Raw genomic sequence first — 22,397 nt, 5'->3', positions numbered from 1 at the left:
CGTTTTATGGCTGGAGGTATGATTCGAACTCGGTACCCCACATGGACTCTGCTTAATTTCGGTCTCGTGACTTGTTCGTTTGTTATATCTACTTTGTGTTACGTAACAGTAAGTAAATACCACAACGTTAGTCGTATACTGCTGAATTCCGTTTTATGGCTGGAGGTATGATTCGAACTCGGTACCCTTTCGGTACGAAGCCATCACTCTACCAATTACGCCAACACACGCCACATTAATTCTGCTTTTTTTCGGTCTCATGACTTGTTAGTTTGTTATATCTAAATATTAATTTTGTATTATTCAACAATATATCAACACCACAACTTTAGTCGTACTGCTGAATTCCGTTTTATGGCTGGAGGTATGATTCGAACTCGGTACCCTTTCGGTACGAAGCCATCACTCTACCAATTACGCCAACACACGCCACATTAACTCTGCTTTTTTTCGGTCTCATGACTTCTTAGTTTGTTATATCTAAATATTAACTTCGTATTATTCTACAATAAATCAACACCACAACGTTAGTCGTACTGCTGAATTCCGTTTTATGGCTGCAGGTATGATTCGAACTCGGTACCCTTTCGGTACGAAGCCATCACTCTACCAATTACGCCAACACAGGCACATGGATTATGCTTTTTTTCGGTTTCATGACTTGTTAGTTTGTTATATCTAAATATTAACTTTGTATTATTCAACAATAAATCAATACCACAACGTTAGCCGTACTGCTGAATTCCGTTTTATGGCTGGAATATAGTTACGCCCTTTAACTTGCCGAATAAAAAATTTTATCTGCACCCTTCGGATTCGAACCAGCCCTCCCAGATCTTCTAGGGTATAGTTTAGCGCTCCAACCGATTCGGCCACGGCGACAAAGTTTTTCCGAAGGCTAATATTGGAAGGACATTATGCGACACCATCATGATTCAAGTCAAGGTCACAGGGGGATGATGTGAAAATATTGAATTTTCACCCAGGGGGTTGAAAGTGGGCTCATTCGATTCCTCGGGTTCTTGCGAATTTCAAGCGGGGGGTTACAGGGGGGAAAATTTTGTCCGTTTTTCGCTCAGGAGGCGAGAAAATCGACTTTTTGTAAATTTCACGTGTTTTCTATGGGAATTTTTTGAAAAGTTTTTGCGTTTTGAGTCAGATTATGTGCTGACCTTAACGACATGGTGGAGGTTCTTGATATGGATCCCAATGACGCAGTCAAAGACAAGGGATGATGTGTATAAATAATGATTTAATATAGTTACGCCCTTTAACTTGCCGAATAAAAAATTTTATCTGCACCCTTCGGATTCGAACCAGCCCTCCCAGATCTTCTAGGGTATAGTTTAGCGCTCCAACCGATTCGGCCACGGCGACAAAGTTTTTCCGAAGGCTAATATTGGAAGGACATTATGCGACACCATCATGATTCAAGTCAAGGTCACAGGGGGATGATGTGAAAATATTAAATTTTTACCCAGGGGGTTGAAAGTGGGCTCATTCGATTCCTCGGGTTCTTGCGAATTTCAAGCGGGGTGTTACAGGGGGGAAAATTTTGTAGAATAAATGATTTTAGTACGAAAAATCCTCAATTTGGTTGAATTTGGATACTAGGCAACGAAATCATTATTTATACACATCATCCCTTGTCTTTGACTGCGTCATTGAGATCCATATCAAGAACCTCCACCATGTCGTTAAGGTCAGTACATAATCTGACACAAAACGCAAAAACTTTTCAAAAAATTCCTATAGAAAACACGTGAAATTTACAAAAAGTCGATTTTCTCGCCTCCTGAGCGAAAAACGGACAAAATTTTCCCCCCTGTAATCGAATGGAATCGAATGAGCCCACTTTCAACCCCATCGGTGAAAATTTAATATTTTCACATCATCCCCCTGTGACCGTGACTTGAATCATGATGGTCGATCGTCGGATGGACTCGAAAAATGTCCTTCCAGTATTAGCCGTCCGAAAATCTTTGTCGCCGTGGCCGAATCGGTTAGAGCGCCAATTAGACTCTAATCCGAAGGATGCTGGTTCGAATCCGAAGGAGTTTTTTATTCGACAAGTTAAAGGGCGTGGGAGGTATGTGAAGTAATTGTTAACACATGAACCGAATTCAACTAACTTTTAACCAGCGGTGAATTAGACGAGATCGTTAAATGGCTTCGGTTGCGAAGGCAGTCGTTCTTGTTTTAGATTTCGACTTCAAATCTCCAAGAAACCTACTAAGTATTTTACTTAATTCTTTCAATGTATTTTAAATGAACATTTACACTTCTTTCAGTTTTATTTACTTTAGGATTAATATTTAATAACTAGGTGTGATAAATTGATAAAAAAACTAGCTTAACCTTACGGCTGAACTTGCATAACCTGAGTAAGATGGTTACCTGGAACACCTAACCTTGGGGGTGAATAACTATCCATGGATAATTATCCACGGATTTTTTAAAACATATTTTACTTGAATATGAAATCATGTTATTTCCATGGATAACTATCCACGAATTTTTTTAAACCTATTTTACCCAATTTGAATATGATATCAGGTTAAAACCATATTCACGATTTTTTTAAACATATTTTACTTGAATATGCTATCAAGCTAAATCCATGGATTACTATCCCCAGATTTTTTCAAACATATTTTACTGAATCTGAAAATTATATTTGTAAATTAAATAAAAAAACTTAAATTGATTAAACTGTAAAAAATAACACAATATTAATCATCAAGTATTTGAAATGAAAAATAAGTTAATGTCCAATAATTATTTATTAATCATAGGCAGGCACAAAGTTAAAATACATTAATACATATATTAATTTATTAAATATTATAATTATTTAGTTTTGATTAAATTAAATATTTTTAGTAATTCAGTAGTATAAATTACAATAAATAATTTACCAAGTTTTGTTTTTAAAGATTTGTTCATTTCATTTATATTAGTTTATACATACATATTTCTATACAATTTATTTAATCATGTAAAACTATCTTAAAATACATAAACTTATATTTAACGCAAAAAAATGTGGTCAAAAAAAATTTTGGTCAAAAAAATTTTTGTCAAAAAAATTTTTGTAAAAAATTTTTTGGTCAAAAAAATTTTGAAAAAATTTTGGCCCAAAAAAATTTTGGGAAAAAAAATTTTGGTGGAAAAATTTTTGGCCAAAAAAATTTTGGTACAAAAAATTTTGGTCAAAAAAATTTTGGCCCAGATAAAATTGGGTCAAAAAAATTTTGGCCCAAAAAAAATTCGGTCAAAAAAATTTTGGCCCAAAAAATTTTGGAAAAAAATTTGGGAGAAAAAATGTTTGGGACATCTGTCGCATATTTAGTAAACTTTCAAAAATGAGATGCAGTTCGAACAAGTAAATATTATATTTATTAAATCAATTGAATTTAATAACATGTATTTTCATGTGACCCACACAACTAATTCATTTTTATACCTTGAAGTGTAACTAGTGCTGAAGTAGACGGCTGCTCTTGGCAATTGGACAGTTATCGGCCAATTGGACAGTTATCGGCCAACTGGACCCCTCACCACGATAAGGTGTCGGCCACGAAGGAGAGGATTCACTCTGCGATGACAGAGAATTTGAAATCCGGTTTTCCAAACGCGAACGCTTCTCACTCGCCCACACGCAACATGCAACATGCAACGCACAACACACAAAACTGACAGCCCCCAGCTGTCAGTGCCCCCCAATAGCCGCAGACAACGGGAGAAGATAGAGGCACCATACCGTTATCTCCCGAGTCCGCGATCCAACAAAAATCAAGATGAGACGACCGAATCAGGTTCTGCTCCAGCGGACCTCGAGGCATGATGCTAAAGTGAGGCCTGACAGAAGTGATTGATTCTCACTTGACATTAAAGCTGGTCACTGGGACTCTTAGACACCCGAGTGTTGCAACTCGAGTGCGACGAAACGGACAGACAGACAAAAAGTATTTATTTCAATATTTAAAATACATTTTTCAGTGTTGCCTTTTGTACATACTTTTTTACCCGTGGGTATTTCATATGACATATATGTTTTTAATATATATGATGAATATAGTTTACAATATGTATACAATATGTATGTGTGTACTAAAAAAGAGAGATATAAACTTTCTCCCAAAAAAAAAATACAGATTCTTTATATATTAAAAATTATATGTTTTGTTATCTCCTCTTAAGAGAGAGGAGTCACATAAATAATATGCTCCTTATTTAGCCGCTATGGGTTGATCAGTATATAGTTTGGCATGGCGTGATTGCCATACCATATTACGTCCCTCGTAAACTGCCCGAGACCCACATTTTAGATAAAGTTAGAATTAGGATGATCCCACATTTTAGATAAAAATTCTCAGTGAGCTTTTTTATATAGTCGAGTATTGTCGGTACGTCAGTCTGTTTGTGTATGTATTTTGAAGAGTAGTAGTGTCTTGTCAGTGGGTCCCTTACTTTGTTAAGTACTAGTCGTAGTGACTTATTTTGTAATGTCTGTAGTTTCTGTAAGTTGGTCTTAGTCGTCGCGTTCCATGCTGGAGCGGCGCAAGCAAAGTGTCCGCTTGTTCTTCACGCTAAGCGGGCTGTTCTGGTTCAAGAGAGATCTCAGTAGATTTAACATCCCGTAAGCCTGTCCAATTTTTGTATTAATATGTTTTGTGAAGCTGAGTCTATGGTCCAGGGTCACACCAAGATATTTGACATCCTATCAAAAAGCTATAAATATGCACAGGTGCATCTTTCTGAGAAGTCTCATTGATAACACTAGGTTTTTTATTTGTAAAACATCTGATCGCACAGCAAATATATAGTTTGTTACTACCAATTCATATGAAGATAGACCCGTAACCTAGCAATGCCATAACATTATAATTTTATAGGAAAATTTCCTCATTAGTTTTAGAAATAGTTAATACTTTGCTTTTCTAAAATAATTGAAAAAGTGTATAAATATAACAAAACAGTTTTTGTACTTGTAAATAATATTTATTTTATTTTTCTGAACTAAATGTCTCCTTGATTTTCTAAAATTCATCTAATTCTTCAAAAACGTTAGAAAAAAATTAATAAAAAAAATTATTTGTTTTCTGTTTTAAACTTGAAAATTTATAATTGTTAATAATTTGAGTCCTAGAAGTAAATAAAGCAGAAAACAGAAATATAGGAGCAAATTTTCTGATAGAACAGAAATATTTTGAAAACGCTATATTAGGGGGCTATCTTCGTATAAATTAGTAGTAACAAACTATCAAAAAGTTATAAAATTTGCACAGGTGCATCTTTCTGAGAAGTCTCATTGATAACACTCGGTTTTAATTGTAAAACATCTGATCGCACAGCCAATTCGCACTACCAATTCATATGAAGATAGACCCATAACCTAGCCATAACATTACAATTAATATTATTAACATTATAATTTTATAGCAAAATTTCCTCATTAGTTTTAGAAATAGGTAATACTTTGCTTTTCTAAATAATTGAAAAAGTGTAAAATATAACAAAAAAGTTTTTGTTTTCTTTCAATAGTTCCTAAGGAAGTGGATAATCGATGAAATGTAACATGCAATAAATTATAAATAAATTTTTTGAAGAAAAAGGAGATTTATTTAGTTGAGAAAATTAAAATCATAGACACACACACAAATATATATATATATATATATATATATATATATTATATAATTATATATAAATAAATAATACTACTATCCTGAAAGCAAATCCATAAAGAATGGCGTGTCGTCTGGATTGTATGGAGTTAAAGGTAGATCAAAAGGCATCGGAAAGATTGGTCCCAGAGACGAATCGTTTTGCAGAGGTAGAAAGTCTTTTTGAATCTGCAAAGGTAATAGATAACTAGATACATCTAGAGAAAAACTACTATAACAAAACAGTTATTTTCTGAAAATATTTCAAAACTCTAAAAAGAAAATCACAAGAGTTCTTGCCATGTCGTCCGAACCTAACACAAAGCTTTCTCATACATTTTTACTTAGGCACATGGAAAGCGTTTGTTCAATTTTTTTTCTTTCTTTTTTTAATAATAATTTTTATTTGGCTTCGCTTACTCTGAGCATTTAGCCACCTGCAACATTTATTTACATTCTATACTAATTTTTATATCATATTCAATCTATATATAGATTCTATTTTTCTTATACTATATACTTTCTTTCAACTTATCTTCTTCACATAAATCCTATTCTTCTACATAGTTCAACTTATCTTCATTCTTCCCTTCTTATCTTCTTACTTTTTTCTACTATTTCATTTTTTTATTTTCAATTCTAATTCAATTTTTATAATTCTAATACCTTATACAATTCTAACCATTTTTTTTTACATACATCTTACATTTGAAATTCTTATACATTTCTGATATTTTACATTTGGAAGCGTCAGGGATCGAACCAACAATCTCCGGCATGTGAGTCGGACATGCTATGCTTATTTATCTCATAGATGCTACCTCTGAGCTTAGTCCGCCGCCATTTTCAAACTAATCAATGCAATTTCAAATAGACATATAAGTTCCGCCAAATACCTTTCTTTTTAAATGCTATAAAAAAACTACCGAATATTTTCTCAAATTTCTTTTTTTATTTGAAATAAAAAATGTGAATGTGAAAACGTTTTAGCAAGAAGACGCGCTCCACAGGTTGGATGCCAAAATAAATTTCTAAAAAAATTGAATGTCACAAAGTTTTTAAACTTTGGAAATGGGTAAAAATGCAACATATTTTACTTAAAAAAAGAATTACTTAATAAAAGAATGTAAATACTCCTTTTGAAACTTCGTTCTATCCACTTGTCCTGAATTGGCAGGACAAATTACTTCACATCCATACCACTCATTTCTCCAAATCAAACATGCCAAAGGTGCCAAAATAAATTTCTAAAAAAATTGAATGTCCCAAAGTTTTTAAACTTTAAAAATGGGTAAAAATGCAACATATTTTACTTAAATAAAAAGAAATACTTAAGGGGGTTGTTCTTTTTTTATATTTTTTTGTTTCGGTTTTGAGATTTTTTGATATTATGAAAGGTAAAAACCTTAGAATTATTAAAAAAAAAATCATCTCAATATCTATTTTTTTGACGAAGTTGTAGATATATATATATATACGTATGATCCTCTGAAAGCGTTTTTTTATCGTTTCGCGAGCTATTGTATGCCAGCTGCCTTTTTTTCATTATAATACCTCATGCACATGACCTTTTTAATGTGTCAGCATCTTTGAACACCATGGTGTATTTCGTACATTAAATTAAATGGTGTATTTAGTACATTATATTAAAAACTTTAAATACGTTTTTCTCAAATTGACTTTTTTCAATGCGGTGCCACAAATTAAAAAAAAACTACAAGTCGGATCGACTTGCATTTTTTTTAATTTGTTCACCACTGCAATACCTAGTCTCCCTACCTCAAACAACTTGATAACATTACGCAAAAAAAAATTTGCGAACCTTCTTGTACCAAAACAAAGGCCTTTTTGGACACTTTTTTTTAAATAGCTGCCATTTTTTCCTTCTTGCTTTTTTCTTTCATTTTGGTAGGGGGACTGGATTCAAACTTCTTCTTCAACGTAGTTTCGTTTTTTTTTTGTTTCAGGCGATGCGCAACGGATTTATCTGTGGCACCGCAAACGAGATCGATTTTGCAATGCCCACTTTGGCGCCCCCTGGTTAAAAAATGACGGCGAAACAAAAAAAAATAAAAAATTTCTTAATATTCTATGATTTTGTAATTTTTGTTTAAAAAAAACCGCATGTCTTTATGATAAATACATTTCGAGAAAAACAAAAACAAATACCTTGCATGTTTTATAACAAAAAAAAGAACAACCCCCTTAATAAAAAAAATGTAAATACTCTTTGAAACTGAGTTCTATCCACCTGTCCTGACTTGGCAGCACAAATTACTTCACATCATACCACTCATTTCTCCAAATCAAACATGCCAAAGATGCCAAAATAAAATTCTAAAAAAAAATTGAATATCTCGAAGTTTTTGAACTTTGAAAATAGGTGAAAATGCAACGAATTTTACCAAAAAAAAGAATTACTTAACAAAACAAAAGTGAATACTCCTTGAAACTGAGCCCTAACCACCTGTCCTGACTTGGCAGCACAAAAATCTCTTCACATCATGCCACTCATTTCTCCAAATCAAACATGCCAAAATAAATTTCTAAAAAAATTTGAATGTCCCAAAGTTTCCGACATGAACACAATAAACACATTCAGACAATTACAAAAGCCGTCTCCAGGATCATCTAAACTTACTTTCGAGGAAACTACGCCATCAGGGCAAAATTTAAGGAGAAATTCATGTTACATTAACCTGATTTCTAGCACTTGTCAAAATCTCTGACAAGGGGGCGTCTATTAATCACGTGAGGTTTTTAGGGGGAGGGGGGGTTTGACAAAAAATCACGAAATATCACGTGGGGGAGGGAAGGGTATAGCAAGATATCACGTGTATTTATTTTTTTTACAATTTTTTTTAAACATTTCAAACATTTTCAAAAAAAAAAAAAACAAAAATTTTACAGTTTTTTCACATAACTAAAAATACACGTTATGTTTGGTGGGGGAGGGGGGGTAATTTTGAATATCACCAAGGGGGGTGGGGGTCTAAATCCTTAAAAACTCCTTCACGTGATTAATGGACGCCCCCTTGAAGATTTTGTATTTTTATGTGTAAAATTACTTTTCTACTTACCACAAATTGCGGTAAAAATAGCACCCCCGCTTCGTAGCTCATAATCCTCAATGGCGGATCTCCGCACAAGGATCCTCCTGTGGTCTTATTGACAACTCCCCAAGCAGCCTTTGATAAATTGGCAGAAGTTACCAAAAACCAGTGCAGTCCTAAAATCTTGTCATCCTTGATGTTGACACGACAGTAAGACTTTATGTGCGGCATTGCTTTGGTCCTGTTTCTTGATTTTGCGCGCCACTGGCTAAAATAGAAAGATGGTAAATGATTGGTGATAAATTAGTAAGTTGTTTACACTGGAAGATAGATAGTATGTGGTTGGTAGAAAATTAGAAAGTTAACTGGCAGAAAATAGACAAATGATGAATGATTGTTGATAAATTAGTAATTAAAAGGAAGATAAATAGTATGTGGTTGGTAGAAAATTAGAAAGTTAACCGGCAGAAAAAAGACAAATGATGAATGATCAATAATAAATTAGAAAATTAGAAAGTTAACTGGCTGAAAATAGACAAATAGTGAATAATAGATGATAAATTAGTAAGTGATTTACACTGGAAGATCAATAGTATGTGGTTGGTAAAAAATTAGAAAGTTAACTGGCTGAAAAAAGACAAATGATGAATGATCAATAATAAATTAGAAAATTAGAAAGTTAACTGGCTGAAAATAAACAAATAGTGAATAATAGATGATAAATTAGTAAGTGATTTACACTGGAAGATCAATAGTATGTGGTTGGTAGAAAATTAGAAAGTTAACTGGCAGAAAAAAGACAAATGATGAATGATCAATAATAAATTAGAAAATTAGAAAGTTAACTGGCTGAAAATAGACAAATAGTGAATAATAGATGATAAATTAGTAAGTGATTTACACTGGAAGATCAATAGTATGTGGTTGGTAGAAAATTAGAAAGTTAACTGGCAGAAAAAGACAAATGATGAATGAACAATAATAAATTAGAAAATTAGAAAGTTAACTGGCTGAAAATAGACAAATAGTGAATAATAGATGATAAATTAGTAAGTGATTAACACTGGAAGATCAATAGTATGTGGTTGGTAGAAAATTAGAAAGTTAACTGGCTGAAAATATTCAAATGGTGAATAATTGATGATAAATTAGTAAGTTATTTACACTGAAAGATAGATATTATGTAGTTGGTAAAAAATTAGAAAGTTATTTTTTCCACTTACTGTAATATTGACACAAGCCAATTCTGTTTTGAATGTGTTTTAACATTATAAGGAAGACATCCACCACCCATCAGACCATCATGACTTGCTCGAACATTGGCTAATGAGGGATATATCATTTTGATCAGTGGTCTCTGCTCCAATAATCTTGCTGAAGCATCTAGAGAACAAGCACTTTTATGGTAATTCTAAAAATAATGTTGGGTTATGCATAAAAGGCTATACATACCTCCACTTGTTCCACGAGGTTTTGTTCGTGTAGTACTTGTTAAGAATTCACCACCTACCCAAGACTAAAAATAAATATATTTATATAAATATTATATATTTATATTTATTTATTATATTAATCATTACATCTTTGTTTGGTCCCAAGCTGCCAATACTTGAACTCTGAGCAACCACATAATCTTTAGAAGTGGCTGCAGCATTTGCATGACTAGACAGCAATGCTGCCAATCTTTTATGACCATACCGAGTGCCATCTAAACCACGATGAGAACCAGGAATTGAGGCAACAAGAAAAACACTGAAAATGAAATATACATAATAAATATAGATATAGAATAATAATAAAGTTTCCTTCTAAACATGATAAAATTGCAAAAATAGTCATCACAAAAAAGAGTATATACAAATTTTTGCTTATTTTTTAAAAGATTCTGAACATTTTGGCATACTTTAGAGATAATGTAGGTGTAAATACGCGTGTGTTAAAAAAAAGTGTTAAAAAATTGACATGTAAAAATCTTGATACACAGTTAATAGTTATTGATCAAATTGATTATCAAGGTATAATGGAAAGGTCAGGCAACTTGTCTTAGAAAAATGCCACTTATACCTAGTTTAAAATAAATTGGAGCAAATTGGAGCAGTTTGTAGAACTGTGCTATAAATTTTAAATGTTATATTTTATTATCTATATCAGGGTTTTTTAAACTATGGGTCGCGACCCCAAATGGGGTTGCGAGAGTTTTCAATGTCAAGTATTTATTATTTTATAATACCGCGTTTTTAAATGTTGCACCACAAATTCTAAAACTATATTTTCATATTTATCTGTATATATGTATATTGTTACCAAATAAATCCTCTAAAAATATATTTTTAAGACCCTATTATAACTAGGGGCATGAAGGACAAAAGTTTGATAAGCCCTGATCTATATGATATTAATAAAAATATGAAATGATAAAAAATAAAAAAGTAGAAATTCAGTTTTACATCAACTTGTACATTTTTCCAAACATTAATATATCTTTTGAATCAATTAATAGATTTTGAATATTAAAAAACAATATGAAAGTTTATAGAAAATTTTACTATTTCTACTTACTTTATAGAGCTAAAATCAGTCTTCCTAATCCTGGCAATCCACGTTTGGAGTTGTGGAATTTTATATGAGATCAAATATCGAAGTAAATCATCACGAAACCCAGTTTCACTTTCACCAACTCTGGTGTCCCATACTGTTTCGATTGCTGGCAAACGGGGACTCACCCATACGCTAAAATAGAATTAGAATTCATATTAATTATCATGTTTAAAAAACATGATATTTATCATGTTTAGAAAACATGATATTTATCATGTTATCAAGAAACATGATGTTGATAAGATTTAGGCAAACAATATGTTTAAGAAAAGCGGAAGATGGTAGATTTTTTATATAAAATTAATAGAAATAACATGCACATATGTACACACAGATTTTAGGTCAAGTGTTTTTTGTCTTAAAAAATCCATTCATTCAATAATCAGTTTGTTACCAATAGTCATCTCATAACATTAAGGGAATAATATTTTTTATCTCACATAACATAACAAACTCAAAAGACATAATTAAAAAAATTTTGAATTACAAAATTTATTTCTTTATCTGAAAAGAAGTGTATAAAATCACTTCTTTGATAAAATCTTTTTTAGTGAAAAAGTGTTAGTGTATAATCAACCATACAGGTGATTAATTCTGTTTTTTCAGTAAGCTTTTCTTAAAACTTTCTAAAATTATCTAATTTTTTATCATTTTTAATATTTTGTTATATAATCCACTCATTTTTAATTTTATCATTTTCATTTTGATTGATTGATTGATATCATTGTCATATTTCTGTACATTATTTTTTTCACAATTTTATTCATTTTATATAAAAAATCTACCATCTGCTTTTCTTAAACATATTGTTTGCTTAAATCTTATCAAGATCATGTTTCTTGACAGATGTCCTGAGGATGGAAAATCTCTAGTTAAAAATGTCGACAGTAAATAAATAAAGAAATGGTTTTTTAAAAAACTTTTGTTTTTTTATAACTTTTTGGATTCTTTGTTAGAAGCTCTACAAAATATTTACAAATCCAAGACTTTACCATCTAATATATATATATATATATATATATATATATATATATATATATATATATACACTTACCCCTGAGTTCTATTTTCCCAATCGTCCTCGTACAAATTTGCTGTTGAGACCACTACTCGCATTGAACCATCTTTGTAACCTAGCAAGGACATTTTCCTAAACATTAAATAAAAATCATAAATAAATTAATTAAATAAATGTTTATATTGATTTATATAAATTATACTCACGTGTGATGTGTCCCAAAAGGACTCCCCATCTTGACTTGAACTGTTAGTATATTTTTGGACTTTTTATTTATATCAATTAAATCATCTGTTTCTTCGCCATACAGAATCAAAAGTTGAGTGTCTCTAGAATATAATTCATGAACTTACATCCTGAAGAGCTCATTAAATATTTTCAAAATACCTGTTTCCAGAAACATAGTAATGAGCTAATAACCAGGACAGATCAACCATGAAATTAATTTGTACTGATGTTTCTAGCTCACCAAGACTTCTATCTAGCAATTCTAAAATAAATTATAAATAATAGTTATTTATAAAATATTATTTTATTTATTTATTACCTGTGAAAGTAACACTGAGTGGTTCATCATGTGTAACTCGATTAGCAGTGACTGTAGTTAAAAAAAATTATATGGACTAGCTTTTGCCAATTTTTCTGCAAATTTTCCTTGTGGAGCCACCACACTAAAAAAATTTGTATGGTTACTATAACAACAAATACTAAAATTGATAAGAAATATTTGAGATATATATTTTCTAAATAAAAGCATTAATAGACATGATGAGTTTTTCGAGCAAAGTTTCAATTTGTTTTAAAAATAGATTTGGCTGTCCTATGAGGTTGCAATTTTGATATGTTATACTTTAGTGTGTACCTTATGATGCAAATACTAAAATTGATGAGTTTTCTTAAGAAATTTCCAAAATATTTAGTTTTTTATAAAAAAAAAAGTACCTCTGATGGGTAAAATTTAAAAATTAGAAATTGATATACTAAAGTATACTAAAGTAAACTAAAGATTTTTTTAAATATTTTCGTGTGTTATGAGTTGTATATGCTATACTTTAAAATGTCTACTATAATAAATACTAAAATTGATAAGATTTCTCACTAATTTTTAAGATATATGATATTTTGTAAATAAGTGCATAAATATACATGATGAATTGATGAGTTCTCGAGGAAAGTTAGTTTTTTTTAAAAATAGTTTTTGTTGTCCTATGAGGTTGCAATTTGGATATGTTGTACTTTAGTGTTCCACTATGATGACAAATACTAAAATCGATGTGTTTTCTTAGAAATTTTCAAGATATTTAGTTATTTATAATACCTCCAATGAATGGATCTAGTTTTAAAAATTAGCTATAAATTGATAAACTGAAGTGGTATGGTTTTTTTCTTATATATTTTTATTTGTTGTAAGAGTATGTTATACTTTAATATTTCTACTATGACGACAAATACTAAAATTGATAAGTTTGTCACAAATATTTGAGATAAATAAATATTCTATATGAATGCATGAATAGACATGATGATGATTAATCTAGCAATTTCAGTTTTTTGAAAAATAGTTTGGGTTGTTCTATGAGGTTGCAATTTGGATATGCTATACTTTAATGTGTCTATTATAATGACAACTAGTAAAATTGATAAGTTTTCTTAGAAATTTTAAAAATATTTAGTTATTTATAAAAAAAGTACCTCCAATGATGATCTAGTTTTAAAAATTAGTTATAAATTGATAACTGACGTGGTATGGTTTTTTCTTATATACTTTCATTTGTTGTAAGAGTATGTTTAACTTTAATATGTCTACTATGACAACAAATTCTAAAATTGATATGTTATGAATAGACATGATGATGAGTTAATCGAGCAAAGTTTCAATTTTTTCAAAAATGGTTGTCCGACAAAGTTTCAATTTTGATATGTTATATTTTAGAGTGTCTACTAAGGTGACAAATACTAAAATTGATGAGTTTTTTTCTAAATGTTTAAGATATTTGTTTTTTTTATAAAAAATAAGTGCCTCAGATGAATGAGTATTTATGTGAGAAGTGAAGTATTTTTTTTTCTTCAAATATATTTGTTTGATGTAGAGTTGAAATGAAATAAGCATATTTATGGAAGTGATGAGAAAATAGAGCAAGTTTCATATTTTGTAAATAGCTTTGGTTGTTCTATAAAGTTGTAATTTAATGTGTTTTTCCTTTAATATGTGTACTATGATAACAAATACTAATATTGATGTTTTCTCATAAATATTCAAGAAAATAATTATATGCAAAAAGTACCAAGACATCTTTGGTAGAAAATAAATAAATTGCAAAAACCAATGTTAAAGTACTTTTAAAAAATATTTCTATTCATTCTAGAATGTTGTATATTTAATATATTATTCTTAGATATGTCTACTATGATAAATACTAAAATTGATATGCTTTCTCACAAATAATCCAAGAAAATAATAATTATATATAAAAATTGTGAAAAAAAAATATCAAAAATATTTCTATTCATTCTAGAACACTGCAAATTTAATATATTATAGTTTAATATGTCTACTATACTAACAAATACTAAAATTGATATGTTTACTCACAAATATTCAAAAAATATTATATCAAATCAGGCAAAAACCATCAATTTTCAAATACTTTTAAAAAATATTTATATTATTTTCTTTTTATTTTAAAATGCTGTAAATTTAATATATTATACTTCAATATATCTACTGTTATAACAAAAAATAAAATCGATATGTTTAGTCACAATATTCAAAAAAATTTTATAATTATATGCAAAAAGTTCCATGACGTCTTTGGTAGATAATGAATAAATTGCAAAACCAATGTTAAAATACTTTTAAAAATATTTCTATTCATTCTAGAATGTCGTAAATTTAATATATTACATATAAATATGTCTACTATGATAACAAATACTAAAATTAATATGTGTTCCCATAAAATTTTAAAATATCAACAAATTTCTTATAAAAAGCACACCACGTTTTGCTCTGACCAAATCCCTTCAAGATATCAAGATAAAATTATAGTAATAGTAAAAGAGCTCTGCAGAAACGTACTATTTGTATCACAATTTTATAATTTAAGTATTTTCTTCCTAAATATGTGTACTATACAACAAATACTAAAACCAATATGTTTTTCTTACAAATGCTGGAGATAAATAAGTACTTACTTAAAAATTTCTTTAGGATCAACCTTACGCCTACTTCTTGGTGATGGACTTCTCCTCACATTGGAATCATCCTTCTCAACCACCAAATTATTCTTCTTATCTTTTTCAACCACCGAATACTTTTTCCTATCAACATCTAACTTTTCTAAATCACAATCAGTCTTTTCTGGTCTCGGCGAAAGCCTATTTCTACTATTTCTGTCAGCTGAAGAACTAAAATCATTATTACTCGATGTTCCAGCATCAGCATTAATTTCTTGTGGAGTCTTTATAGAAATCGTACTTGATGAACCAGCATCAACATCATTATTTATGTCTTGCGGAGTCCTAATAGTAATTGTGTTTCTATTTGCACCTTCATTAAAAAAAACTACTTCAACATCTTTTATGTAAAATGAATAAAATGTAAAAAATATATTTCTATTACCTTCATTAATTACATTTCTATTTCCTCCATTAGTTAAATTTTTATTTCCTTCATCAATTAGATTTCTATTACCTTCATTATTTATATTTCTATTTGTGCTACTAGAATTAGGTAAAGAATCTTCAAAATTGTTATTAGAATTGGATTGATTATTATCATGATCAGTTTTTACTTTTTTATTTGGTATAATATTTAAATCTACTAATATTTTTAGTTGTGTAGTTAAAATTTCTCTGCATGCTAGTAGATGTTGAGGAATTTCAAAATCGGTGCCTTCGGGAGTTTGGTTTAATATGTCCATCACTAAAATAATAGATGAATATGTAAGTTATATTATTATATATAATTTACAAGTAAATGGTGAATAACAACAAGATGAATGATTATACCAATTTTTTGAAAGTTGTTTAAAATTAAAAAAAAAAAAACAGAAAAAAATGAGAGAAAACACATCAATTTTAGTATTTGTTATCATAATAGACATATTCAAGTATAATATATCCAAATTACAACTTTCTAGAATTAACAGTGTGCACTGAGGGTGAAATTTATTTGATCTTTTGGTTTATTCTAATACTGAGTATTTTGTATAAATAAATATATAGATCTTCAAGTCGTACCATTTGCATAATAATTTTATAATTTCACTATATGATATACTAAATATGTCTAAAATATGAAAACAAACACTAAAACTGATATGTTTTCTTGCAAAAGTTAGACAAATTTATATTCATATGAAAAAAGTACAATGGCATCAAAGGCGAGATATGAATTGTAAAAAATTATTTATTCAAACAATTATTAAAAATATTTCTAGTCATTCTAGAATGTTGCAAATTTAATATATTGCAGTTGAATATGTCTAACTTTGATAACAAGTACTAAAATTGATATATGTTTTAACAAACTTTTTAGATATTGACAATATTCTTACAAAAATACCTCATATTTCATATAAAATATACTCAGTATTAAAATAAACTGAAAGGGCAAAGTAAATATATTGCCCTCAGTACACATTATTCATCCTAAAAAGTTGTAATTTTGATACGTTATACTTAAATATGTCTTTTATGAGAACAAATATTAATATCAGTATGTCTTCTGGCAAAATATTAAGATATCAACAATAAACTTACAAAAGTACCTTATATTTCATATAGACATACTCAGTATTAGAAAAAACTGAAAGGGCATAGGAAATTTTACCCTCGGTGCACATTATTCATCCTAAAAAGTTGTAACTTCGATATGTTATACATAACATAATAAGTATGAGAGTTTTTAGAAATTTGTTTAAAATCCAAACGTTTCGACTAGCATCTTAGCCTTCATTCAGTGGCAATCAATGCTAAGATGGTAACCAAAATGTATGGATTTTAAATTTCTTAAAACTCTCATACTATTTTTATTGATGTAACGCCCCACTTTTTAACTCAAATTAAATATATATATATATATATATATATATATATATATAGATAAGTCCTGGATTTTTTCAATATATTGATTTTCAATACAATACAAATATCCTCATGAAAAAATTCGAGTGTTTTTAACAAAAAATATTAGTGATATGGATATATAAATTATTACAGGTAAATAATTTTTACTTCTCAATTTTAACCTTTTTAGTTAAGTTTTTATTACTCTTTACACTGGTACATAATCCATTCCTTTATAATTTTACTAAATAATCTGTAATGCCCATCATTAATTAATGTTAATCAATAATTTTAAAAAACATTGTATTTGACAGAATAAACCTGATGATGGAACGTATCTAGTTCCCAAACGTCGTTATTAAATATCTTCAAAAAACAAATTGTTTTTTTTATTATTGGATTTACTGTTCGGAAAAGAAACAACCAATATATATATATATATATATATATATATATATATATTATTACTTACAATGTTTATGTCCATATTCTTGAAAATGTACTGGATTCTTCCGATAACACTTTTCAGCATATCTGCATTCCCCTCTTGGTGAATTGGCTGAAAGAAAAAAACAATAAAATACACCATTAAACAATACACTAAGTAAATAATAAGCATATAAAAAACAATCAATACATTATTAATTAATGAAAATATACCCAAAAATATAATCCATGTAATAAATAAAAAAATGTTGTATGTAAAAACACTTGTGTAAAAAACATCGAATATACATTCTGGCACATAAAATTATTAATTGAATCTTAGTAATATATTTATGTACGTCATTAGATTTGAAACAACTAAAAGTAAACTCTAAATTCATTATTTTCATGTCAGCAAACAAACTATGTATTACAGTAACACTCTTCTATCTGTGATAGAAAAAAATCAGAAATTAAGATAATTTTAACAAAACTATATGAAACTGTATTATAAATCATATAATCCATACCTACAGAATTCCTTTTCATTTTAAATATATTACAAACACTTTCAATTAAAACATTTTTATGCATAAAATCTTTCAATGAGGTTAACCTAAAAATGTCATTATTAACCTAAAACTTCACTTTAAATTTAACTAATTAAAAAATACATAATAAAATCACAAAATCGCAAAAATACAAAATAAAACTAAAATCTAATTATTAATTTCCGAATTACATTTCATCACTGTTTAATAATTATTTTATTTTTATATACATTTATTATTTTATTGGCGTTGGCGCCGAATTAAAACTGACATCTTGCATCTTGTGCAATGGATGACTGTTGAGTGTCAATGACACATTGACACAATAAATTAAAATAATTCTTTTTTAAATTTTAAATGATTATAAATATTGTAAATATAAATTATATTTCAAATTTAAATAATATATATGCGTTTTAATTATTATTTTAGACCTAATTACTTTTATAAATAAATTGACAGTTGAATGTCAAAAAGTAATGGCGGTCGACTTCAGCGCGGTAAATTTAAATGCGATTTTCTGTATAAAACTGTTTAATAAAAAATAAATAAAATATTTTAAATAATATATAACTATATATTTAAAGTTATTTAATTATTTTACATTTTAAATCAGTTCTATCATAATTTATCTAATAATTTACACCTTAAAATTTCAATATATCTATAGATAAACAAGTATAAACATGAATAAACTTATCACTGTTTAATTGTTATTTTATTAACTTCCCATTGGGTAAGTTATTGTAATCGTCCAAAAATCTAAATTAAAAATATTTGCAAATCTTCACGTTTCACAGGTTTCTGAACATTTTGGCATACCTTAGAGAAAAGTAGATGAGTGTGTGTGTGTGTGGATACAATTTTTCGTCCACGTTTCCGGGCGCACGGATCAACCGATTTGACTGGTTCTAAAAACATTCGATTCCTATCGATAGGGAAATGTGCTGATTAGTTTTTGGCAAAGGCAGATCCAGCCGTTTTGGAAATACGGAGCAAAGAGCACAGAAAATAAAAATCGAGTTTGGCACTGATTTGAATAATGTAAAAAGCATTCAATTCGTAATGATGGGGAGAAGCAGTGATTAGTTTTTGGCAAAGACAGGTCCAGCCGTTTTGGAGATATGGAGCAAGGAATGCAGAAAATATAAATCGAGTTTGGCATCTGATTTGGATAATCTAAAAAACATTCAATTCGCAATGATGGGGAGAAATAGTGATTAGTTTTTGGCAAAGGCAAGTCCAGCCGTTTCGGAGATACGCAGCTAAATGTGCAAAAAATGGCAGTTTTTGAGAGAAAAACTATGTATTTGCTATGCGATCAGGCGCATGGATAAAAGAAGAAGATCAGGCGTTTTACACATAAAACCTAACTTCACATATGTGTCATCAACGAGACTTCAGAAAGTTGCACTTATGATAAAATTGTTATTTGACTTTTGTGCGTTCTGTAGGTTAGGTTTTATGTGTAAAACGCTCGATCGCATAGCAAAAACCTTATTTGGCTTTTGTGCGTTTTGTAGGTTAGGTTTTATGTGTGAAACGCCTGATCGCATAGCAAGTACATAGATTTTTGATAGTTAACAGTTATATTTCAATTTAAATATGCTTTTGTATTTAAATATGTGTTTGTATTTGTATATGTTTTGGCAAAGGCAGGTCCAGCTGTTTCGGAGATACGTAGCTAAAGGTGCAAAAAATGACAGTTTTTTAGAGAAAAACTATGCATTTGCTATGCGATTAGGTGTTTTACACATAAAACCGACCTTCACGTATGTTTTTCAACGAGACAGAAAGTTGCACTTCTGATAAAATTCTTATTGGACTTTTGTAGCCTATTATACTATTATACCTATAGATACCTATAGATTAAAAATTATGATCATTTATGTAGAGCTTTGGACAAACTGTGATCATTTTTCGATCATTGTGGTAAATTTTTATCATTTTTGTTCATAACCTTCGGAGGGTTAACCGTAAATAACATTTCTAGGACAAAAATAATAATCCAATTGTCCCAACTTTTACAGAATTAAGAGTATCTATTAAACTATAAATTTAAAATTTTTAAAATGATAATCAAAATTGATCGAAATGTTGATAGATAAAGTATCTAAATATTTATCTAACGTTATATAATTATAACAAACAATAAAAATGGTATTTATTGTTAATCTATGGCGTCAACTTTGAACTAATTTGCATCATTTTATAAAAAAGTATTGATGACAATAAAAACTACCCAAAATAATTACAGTCTAAGCGTGAAATTCATATAAATTAATACCAAGTATCGTTTAGACTGTGACAGTACTTTCAATTTTCGCAGATAACCAAAAAATTTAATTAACACATTCTAAACATAACTTTCTTATGAATTGTTTATACTGTGACCTTCGATTTAATTTTTATTGATAATTAGATGTCTTATCTGCTGTTATCTTATCGATAATATATATCTTAAAGATAATTTTAAATAACGCAATGTCATAATAAATTCACGCAATGTTCAATAGTATAAATTTTAAAGTAGTGAAAAATGATTAAGTGATAATTTATATGTATTAAAAATTAAAATAGTATTGGGTGTTATAATAAGTTTAAATAAATAATTGTGAGTAAAATAATATTTTAATTTATTGACTTGCCAAAGAATAAGTATATGTTTTCGCCAGAAAATCCGATTTGCCAATTTTGTGTTTTCAAGTCGTTCTGAATCGTTTGACACAAAAATTGGAAGAACTCTATGTGTGTAGTAATAGTAAGTGTGTAATAATTTGCGCGACGACCGGAAGAGCCTTTTCTTTATGATGAGCAGATTGGGATAAACAGACAGTGGAAGGCAGGCCCATGGTGCAAAAATTATTTTTTTGGAAATTAAAAAAAAAATTGAAGAAAAAATCTCTTCTCAAAAACAATCGTTTTATCAACACAAATAGAAAGTTTTTTGAATCATTTAAATCGGGTGCTTATTTCTCTCAAAAACTGCTATTTTTGCACATTTAGCTCGGTATCTCCAAAACGGCTGGGCCTGTCTTTTCCAAAAACTAATCACCACTTCTCCTCATCATTACAAACTGAATGTTTTTTGGGTCATTCAAATCGGATGCACCGTTCTCTCAAAAACTCGATTTTAATTTTCTGCAATCTTTGCACCATATCTCCGAAACGGCTGGACCTGCCTTTGCCAAAAACTAATCAGCATATCTCCCTATCAATAGGAATTGAATACTTTTTACGGAAAGTTAATATTGACTATTCAAATTAAATTTTATCGTCATCATATCTTATGGATTATGCCGATTATTTACATAGATAGTAAGGTCCATGCTACTTGATTTAAGACAAAATGCCACTTGCACCTAATTTTGAAAATCAATACGAATTGAATATTTTTTGGATCATTCCAATCGGATGCTTCGTTCTCTCAAAAACTCGATTTCTATTTTCTGCACTCTTTGCTCCGTATCTGCAAAACGGCTGGACCTGCCTTTGCCAAAAACTAATCAGCACATCTCCCTATCAATAGGAATTGAATACTTTTTACGGAAAGTTAATATTGACAATTTAAATTAAATTTTATCGACATCATATCTTATTGATTATGCCGATTATTTACACCAAGAGTAAAGTAAGTTTATGGTACTTGACTTAAGACAAAATGCCACTTGCACCTAATTTTATTAAGTGACGCAACAATATAAATTATTAAAAACATTTTTACCAAAAAATATTGAAGTAACGCTTACCATGCGTATCCAGGCCTAAGTAAAAATGTATGAGAAAGAGTTGTGTTAGGTTCGACCGACATAGCAAGCACTCATAGAATTGAAACTATTCGGCAAATATTTGTATGTTTAACAAATTTGTTCAAAAATGAATAATTTGCAAAAATTTATAATATTATAACCACTCACAAATTTATAGATTAATCTTATTAAGTCGATTATAAAGTTCATGCAACTTACCTCAAGACAAAATACCACTGACACCTAGTTTTATATTCCAGATC

The 22,397-nt window shown here is 29.2% G+C and overlaps 1 protein-coding gene across 1 annotated transcript; it reads right to left on the bottom strand.

The window, feature by feature from the left end:
* Nucleotides 1-5,726: 5,726 nt before the first annotated feature.
* On the bottom strand, nt 5,727-18,588 carry LOC113363121 (probable tyrosyl-DNA phosphodiesterase). Its single transcript, XM_026605604.1, is given in 16 exon segments — nt 5,727-5,858; nt 8,750-8,990; nt 9,946-10,105; nt 10,175-10,238; nt 10,303-10,474; nt 11,282-11,452; nt 12,375-12,470; nt 12,545-12,667; nt 12,726-12,828; nt 12,886-12,951; nt 12,954-13,009; nt 15,534-15,888; nt 15,961-16,263; nt 17,881-17,967; nt 18,365-18,481; nt 18,577-18,588. Coding segments are annotated over 15 exon segments (2,193 nt in total). The 5' UTR covers nt 18,429-18,481; nt 18,577-18,588.
* Nucleotides 18,589-22,397: the final 3,809 nt, after the last annotated feature.

This window comes from Ctenocephalides felis, unplaced genomic scaffold (assembly GCF_003426905.1).
Source record: "Ctenocephalides felis isolate EL2017-DRISC unplaced genomic scaffold, ASM342690v1 CF-g0.4_SCAFFOLD_00845, whole genome shotgun sequence".
In the NCBI taxonomy this organism is placed as follows: domain Eukaryota; kingdom Metazoa; phylum Arthropoda; class Insecta; order Siphonaptera; family Pulicidae; genus Ctenocephalides; species Ctenocephalides felis.
The sequence above is the reverse complement of the archived record's forward strand: the minus strand, read 5'-3'. Positions and strand labels throughout refer to the sequence as shown.